Below are 7,836 nucleotides of genomic sequence, written 5' to 3'. Positions count from 1 at the left end.
TTGGTGTTGCTGTCCTTCTCCCTGTTTGCACGTGTGTGTGTGTGTGTGTGTGTGTGTGTGTGTGTGTGTGTGTGTGTGTGTGTTTCTGCGGGCGCCTTCAGGCCTGGTGGGTGTGGCCCTGCTGGCGGACTGGCCACACACGAAGCCACACACCTGCTGCTGATCAGGCCTCGTCGGGGGAGCTACTTAGGAGAGTCTTGGAGCTCCCACCGACGCGGGATCGTTGCGTGAGACTCCACGTTAGTCACCTAGTTTAGGGTTAGTCGTTTAGTGCATGCCTGCTATTGTTAAGTGTCCTGACAGCTGCCGCTATTGTTTCCCGCAGGAGGAGCGTGGGAGGCTCAAAGGGCAGGTAGCACCGGTAGTGCAGACACGGAGCAGAGAGCACAAGGAGGACACGACACGGGAGTCTTGGGAAACACGGGGATTTATTGTTGTTTTGCACCATACACTGTAAATAAATGCACTGTTCGCACACAGAGCACCGCGCCTGGGTCCTCCTTCCCTACACCCCCACGGTCTGCCTGTCAAACCGTGACACAGAGAAAACAAGCCTGGAATGAACAAATCCCAAACTGAGTGAGCAAAAAATAGAAATGACGGGGAGAAGGATATTTTTGGCTACAATCTGTTGCTTATTGATTATATGCTGTCAGGAGGAGTTACGCTCTGGGTAAGAAAACACATCACTTAATTTTATAAAGCTTTATATTGATCATATTTATTTTTGCACTGTATGAAAATCCAGCAATAACATTTATATTGTACTCACTCTAAATCGAGATATTATTGGAGCAGTTTGTGGGCATGTTAATTATCTCCATCTGTATTACACTTCACATCTTATGTTAAAAATAAATACTGCAATATTTTGATTCAGAAATTTAGGAAAAGTGAACCTCGGGTTCTTACCCAGTGCAGTGAGCAGCTGTCAGGACCCATTGTGTGTGGATTAATGTCCCCCCACACATAGATTTCTTACTTGTCAAATAAACCATGAAGGGCAGCAAGTGTGGCTTAACTTCCTTCCTTCCATCTCAGAACCATGACCTAAAACAACAAAAAATATCCAGTCACATAAGAAAATCAGCAGATTTTTAAGTCAAAAACAGATGAGTGAGCACACATCCTGCACCAACTGATTTACTGAGAGATATCAGTTATGTAAATTAAAGTACAAAACATCATTCATCTGACTGGATGATGGAAAGAAGCATGAACAAGATGAAAACATTGAAATTCCTCCGGCACAACATGTCGTCTCACTTCTCGCTGAGCGGATGTTGAATTCACTGAAGTCCACTGTGATGCACAGCTTTATACGCTGAGCAGACACCACACACACGCACACAGAGCCAGAAGTGCTCTTAATGTGTTATAAAAATCATCAGTAGTTTTGAAAATAAAAAATATAATTTGCCAATTTGTTCACATGTTAATCATATGTGCTTTTTAATAATCATCATTAATTTTGTAGTTTTACCAGTATTTAGTATTTAGTATTTATTTATTTATTGTCATTGTCAAGAACAATGAAATTGCGTTTGGGGCTTCCATACAACCCAAAAAAAAGTATTACAGTATTACTGTGAACTGGGTTGAATCCACACAGTGCCCACAAAATATATCAGAGATCACCACCTAGTGGTTTAATGTGAATATTGAGTGTCAGTGACACAATGAGGCTAGGATCATAAAAGCAAAGATATTTGATTGATTGTTAAATATCTGTGACAGCTGTGTCTGATTTACAGTGATTTTGATTTTTCAGGTGGAGAGTATTTAAATGAGTCAGGCAAATGTGAATTGAAAAGTCTATGACACAAAGTTTCTTGCAAGTTGCACAAAATTTAACATGGAAAAAAAATCCTGTATTCAGCCTGCGATGGCTGTAATAGCTGCTAATAGAAGAGTTTATTTTTCGGAGGCGAGATGTTATCAGAACGAGAGAGAACTCTCTGTATTGAAACTCTTCACTCAGTCTTCATGCCGAGTGTGTCGGTGAGCCCACTCTTTGCTCCTCACTAACACAGTTTTCATGAAACAGAGCAGAAATAAACCGAGCTCAGCTTCTTTTTCTCAGCAGTGCGCACACAGCGAGCAGCTTCTCTCTGCTGAATCTGTAATTAATACTGTTACTGTGTTAGATTAATGCCTGAATGTTGCCACACGCATGTGGCACGGTAACATTATATCAAAACATACAGATTTTCCTTCAGCCTCCTCTCACTTATCAGAACTGCCTATTTTCAGAGATTACCACTGGACTGAAACCTGAGCTTACACTGGATTATTTTGGTCAGAAGGCCTGCAATCTGCAGCACTTTATTCCTACCTCTGTGCTTACGTTGAGTGTTTGGAACGAGCAAAAGCATCTGGTCTGCTGACCTGAAAGAATGAGGCAGGACATAATGGTGCTTCAGCTCAGACAGATAACATTGGGCACAGCCATTAATAGGAGATTTTTCTGTCCTCCCTTGTGTGGTTTCCAGAAAAATCCTTAAATCTTTATGCGGTCCTTTCAATATGTCGACAATACACACCACACTTTTAATCTTAAAAGGCTTCTTTTTCTGTTTTTCTGTTTCCACCAATAAATCTTGAAGTTGACCTTGAAGACGGTCAAAGGTGGATGTGAGCCAAATTTAAATGGCTTGTTAACATGACCCCGCTTCACACCCCTACAATGTTTTAACAGAATTCATTTGACACTTATTGAGCTATCATGTTTACAGATGGTATGGCATGTTTCCCTTAGCACTTCAGCTAGACTTTTACAGTCATCTGATAACTCTGCCCTGCCACAAGGGGCCTGTCTTAGTAGTCTACTATCTTTTGTTTCTTCTGCAAAGATGCACTCCACATGTTTACACTTTGCTCCACTCTTATACATGTTCCTCGTTTATCACGAGGTTTACCACACAGTCATTTCCATCCTTTTGGCAAAATCCAGCCCCATCAGCATTTCTCTCCTTAACACCATACCTAATCAACACCTGATCAACACTTCCTCATTGCCTCTGCTCCCTTCACCTGCACTGATGTTTGCTGCTTCATCCAACTGACTTCAGCATCACGTCTTCAATTTCCAGCTTCAAACTCATGAATCTTTCTGACACTCTCTTTACCCCCACAGCACTATTTACATATTCTTCCTTCAAGAGACCATGCTCCATAATAATGCCTCCTACAGAAGAGTCGTAGTGCCCTCCTACAGGACAAATCCTGCAACCCTCGCTCCATAAACAGTTCACACAGTTGAAGAAATGGTCCCAAGGAGGCGCTAAATGAAAAGGCATCTCCTTCCTGTTTTTACATTGCTGGTGGACAGATTATGAGCCAAGTACCATAATGTTATTAGTCTTGGTTCAAATATGAAATCAGTAACCCGGTGGGATATTGTTGTTTTAACTTTGAATTTTTACAGTGTTGCAAAATGTTTCAGCAACCCAGCTTTTTGAAGGTTTAGGCAGGCAGCCCATGTGTTTCAGGATGATGGGGTAGTGTAATACTGATGAACAAGATAATGTAAAGATAATACAGGTGCCAAAAAGACAGGATGCGGTTAGAAGTCAAAATGTGATCATCAGACTTGACAGAGCAACTGCTGTATAAAACCTCCACTTCACAGTCCTGCCAACACAACTTCACCTTTTTGCTGGCATCATGCTCAGTCTGCAAAAAATCCTGCTCCTCCATGTTCTGGCATGCCTCGGGCGACTTGGTAAGAACTGCAAGTCTTTGTTATTATACTCCAATTGTTTAATGGAACAGTAACTTCATTTTGATTTCCTTTTTTCAGCACATGGAAGTGATATCATAGATGGTGAAAAAGCCCCAGAGAACTCAATGCACTACATGGCCTCTGTGCAGAACAACATGGGTCAACATGTTTGTGGAGGATTTCTCATCACTGAAGACTTTGTAGTCTCGGCTGCACACTGTGATAAATAGTGAGTAATCAGACATCTTTTCCTGTACTCTCTAACTCATGTCACTGAAATGCATTTAGAAAATGTGTTGATTTCCTTTCATTGATCACTCCTTCAGCAACCCCACATACGTTGTTCTCGGCAACCACAATCTCAAGAATGGCAATCATCAAAAAATAAGGATTGAAAAAAAAATCATCCATGAAAATTATAAAAGTGTTGGACTGGGTGATGACATCATGCTGATTAAAGTAAGTACATATTCATGTTCACAACAGTTTTAGATGACATATTTGTGGTCTTATTATTCTAATTACATTGCAACAAAAGAGCAATCATAAGAAAAATGGCATTTTTACTTTATTGTGTTTGTCTCCAGTTGTCTAAGAAAGCTCATCTAGGCCACATGGTACGAACAATTCAGCTTCCACCTGAAGAAATACACCTTCGAGAAAACCAAGTGTGTCAGGTGGCTGGATGGGGAAAAACTAAAACTGATGATAATAAACCTGCTGATGAGCTGATGGTGGTGGACGTGTCTGTCATTGACAAACAAGTCTGTAAGGACCAGTGGGGTAATCTTCCTGCCAACGTTGTCTGTGCAGGTGGATATGGCACACCCAAAGGATTCTGTCAGGTATGTGTTCTGTTTTCACTGAAAGTTAAACTTGTATTCCATCAACAAAAGAATCATTTTTTTTAAATAGAAAAATTGAAATCTTTGCTCCTCACAGGGTGATTCTGGGGGACCTCTGGTGTGTCAAGGGTTAGCTGTTGGCATTGTTTCTTATAACCACAATGGTATCTGCAATTACCCAGAGGAGCCCAACGTCTACACCGACATCACAAAATACGTTCAATGGATCAACAAAACTGTGACTGGCAGAAACAGTTTGGTGTAAAAGTTCGTCTTTTGCATACTGAAACTTAAACATTTTGAAGTTGTTTTCTCTGCTTGCTTTGTCATCGTGACCAAAAAATGGAAATAAAAATGCTTCTGACAAGCCGCAGTCTCATTTCCTTTATTTCAGTGTCATTGCAAACATATGAGTTAACAAAACAAACAAGAAACTCAGATACTATGTGAAATGACTTTTTGTCCGCTTGGCATCTTTCTTGGCCTTAAGACAACAATTCTGATGGCTAAAGATCCAAACGGGACACACACACAAAAAAAAAAAAGTGTACTGAAAATTAAAGTAATAACACTGCAGCAAGCACCACATTACCTCATAAAAAAAAAACCACAATGCACAGGGGGAACTTCTAATTCCAACTGTATAACTGAAAAACTGCTTAAAATTTCAGTATTAAAGCTTTGTATGCTGCTTAAAAGAAAAATCTGCGAAAAAACAGCACAAACCCGTACAGAAATATGAAGCTGAAAGGTCAGAGTGGGATGAGCATTGATGGAGGCCAATTTCACTCCCCAGACACTCCGAGTATGAGATGGCTTCAGGCAGGATCCTCACATCAACCTGCAGACGCCTGAGAGAGAAACAGAGGCTAATATTTCTCTCTTCAGTAGTGTTAAGAGGACGCGACCCTTTGCTTCCTATATTTTCACAAAGCAATAAGAGATGATAGAACGAATCTTTATATAATACACAAACAACCACAGAGTGCACACACCTGAGGCCTGACCACGGAGTACAATAAGGTGCTTATTGAAGCAAGTACAGGTTTAACCCTGGCTTCTCAGGTTTAAGATCCTAGTTCAACACGGCGACTTATGCTGCAGACCTAACCCACTCTGCCACAGATAACGCTCTGGGTAAGAGACCAGAAGGTACGAAACCACCTCCTACAGACCGATCAATCCCCTGGAAAATAGCACCAATATTCCCAGAAGAAGCTGGATGCGGGTCTGAAGTCTTTCAATATCAGTTTTTCAATATCATCTAAAGTCTTCAATGAGAAAAGCATCAACAAGAAACTGATTATTAGAAACCACTTTATTTAACATTTATATGCCCGCTCTCAGACCATTAACACCACTGGTACAGCAGCTGAAACAATAAAGCTGCCCTACATGCATCTAAACATCATTTTAATGTAATCTCTCAGTTTTGCTTGTGTGTTAATGACAGAGCCGTAACACTGATGAGTATCAATTTACACAATCAGCAGTTCTGCTGCATTTCCTTACCGGCTTCAAATTGGCTAGACTTTATTAATATGGTAAGTCCTTTCCAGTCATACTGGCCAAAACCCTGAAAGCACACACATTCATGCAGCTCTGATAATAAACATTTCCTCTCACTGTTAGGATGCCTGGGACGTTGACCCAGGGTATTTGAGTTTATTATATTATTTATACTTTTTAGTCTTTGGTTTCTTTGAGTTCTGTCTTATGGTTTATGTCTCTGTCTTCTTTAGTTGCTCTGTCTCCCCTATCACCTGTATCGCCTTGTCTAGTTCGCGTCTCTATGTATCCTTAGTTCCTATATCCCCGTGTTGTAGAGACCCACCTTTTAGCACATCCCAGCACACCCACTCACTTCACCAGATGCACCTTGTTTAGTTCTCTCACCTTTGATTGGGTGTGGTGCTTGTCCTTGATTGCACTCACCTGTCACACATTATATGTCACACAGTATAAAAGGACTGCATTCACTTTTGGCTCACTCTTTCCGCACTTCCACACGGGGCGGCAGCTGAGGTGAGGTTCTGTTTGGGTTTTTATTTTATGTATTGTTTAAGGTACTGAGTAACTTAAATCTCTGTTTTCTTTCAGCATTGGCAGTCCATGTGTGTCTTTGTTTCCTTCCTTTTTTGCCTTATTTATTTGAGAATAAAAGGAGTACCCTGAAACTAATTCTGCATTAGATGGCTGCTTTTCTTATTCTAACCGGATGAGCCCATGAAGCTGATTGCTTCAGCCCTGAACCTTCCTCCCTTCAAAACATGGTCCTCCGAGCCGGAGCAGTGTTAGCGTCATGGATTCAAAGCAGCCATTGACTGAAGGTTTGACTGAAGGTTTGAGAAGATCCAGTCGTGATAGTAGACTTCCTGCCTACCTGCAACAGTATGAAGTTCAGTACCCTGGAGCTAGAAGAGCTACATGTGAGACAGAGAGCCAAACTGAATGCCAGCACAGTGATAAAGACACACATGGGCTGCAGGATCTTGTCGGAGAGTCAGAAAGACCACCAGAGACATCCCTTGTTCCTTTACCCACCACCCAAGATGAGGTCATGAGGGAACTCCTAACGACCATGAGGGAGATTAAGCAATTTATGGTTCAATCATCTCCTTCCCATTCTTGTAGCTCCAGATCTTCCATTCGCACAGTCTCATCTGAGGGAATCAAAGCTTCTGTATGCAGTATACGAGCCAGTCCTCAAACGCATCAACAACATGAGCAGCTCCCAGTGATTGATACAGTAACCTGTCAATCACCTTTCCAGCCCCCGCAGATTAGCCGTCAGTCTGGCTTAGTTACAGCTGCCAGCCCTCCTTTACCTAATTCAACAATACTAGATGCTGCTATCCCTTCAACTGGTTTGCCTAGACCAGTCCTTGCTACAGAAGATGAGACTCCCTTTGATTTCCTGGCCTTATCACGGCAGGATCCCGACCAGATCTCATGTGTTCAACCTGCTGTTCCTTTAGCTGAAGACCCTGTTCAACCTCTCATTCGCATATCTGACCACAAGCATTGCCCTCCTCTAGAGCAGCAACCAGCTACATCCAATACCTCATATGAACAGAAACCTTTGATATCTGGTACTGCTAGCTCGGGTCACTCCTCTAGCACGAGAACACATGTATATAAGCTTGAAGGTCCTTCATTTCCAGACCTTAGTAGAGAAGACGAAATGCAATACAGGATGTTACGGATGGCCCTTACAAACCTTCTTGATCCTCATGAGACAGAGCACTTCAAATATCATGTCCTTCT

General features: G+C 41.7%; 1 protein-coding gene across 2 annotated transcripts; it reads left to right on the top strand.

The window, feature by feature from the left end:
• On the top strand, positions 1–4,895 carry LOC146641346 (trypsin-like). 2 transcript variants are annotated; one of them, XM_085397881.1, is made up of 7 exons: positions 1–239; positions 326–673; positions 3,632–3,724; positions 3,803–3,953; positions 4,051–4,183; positions 4,312–4,569; positions 4,667–4,895. In XM_085397881.1, exons 3-7 carry the CDS (start codon positions 3,667–3,669, stop codon positions 4,832–4,834), a joined length of 768 nt encoding a protein of 255 aa, XP_085254007.1. In that variant the 5' UTR covers positions 1–239; positions 326–673; positions 3,632–3,666; the 3' UTR covers positions 4,835–4,895. The 2 variants fall into 2 exon arrangements, with proteins under 2 accessions (XP_085254007.1, XP_085254006.1); XM_085397880.1 differs by having other exon boundaries at positions 326–3,724.
• Positions 4,896–7,836: the final 2,941 nt, after the last annotated feature.

Source organism: Rhamphochromis longiceps, linkage group LG23 (genome assembly GCF_057381845.1).
Source record: "Rhamphochromis longiceps isolate RC_006_pf linkage group LG23, R_longiceps_female_GT1.1, whole genome shotgun sequence".
Classification (NCBI taxonomy): domain Eukaryota; kingdom Metazoa; phylum Chordata; class Actinopteri; order Cichliformes; family Cichlidae; genus Rhamphochromis; species Rhamphochromis longiceps.
This window is presented reverse-complemented; position numbering and strand designations above follow the sequence as displayed.

Excerpts from the sequence above, each read along its gene's own strand:
- LOC146641346 (XM_085397881.1), top strand. The coding sequence starts at position 3,667 with ATGCTCAGTCTGCAAAAAATCCTGCTCCTCCATGTTCTGGCATGCCTC. Across the intron at positions 4,184-4,311 it reads ATGACATCATGCTGATTAAA|TTGTCTAAGAAAGCTCATCT; the intron begins GTAAGTACATAT and ends GTTTGTCTCCAG. Across the intron at positions 4,570-4,666 it reads CACCCAAAGGATTCTGTCAG|GGTGATTCTGGGGGACCTCT; the intron begins GTATGTGTTCTG and ends TGCTCCTCACAG.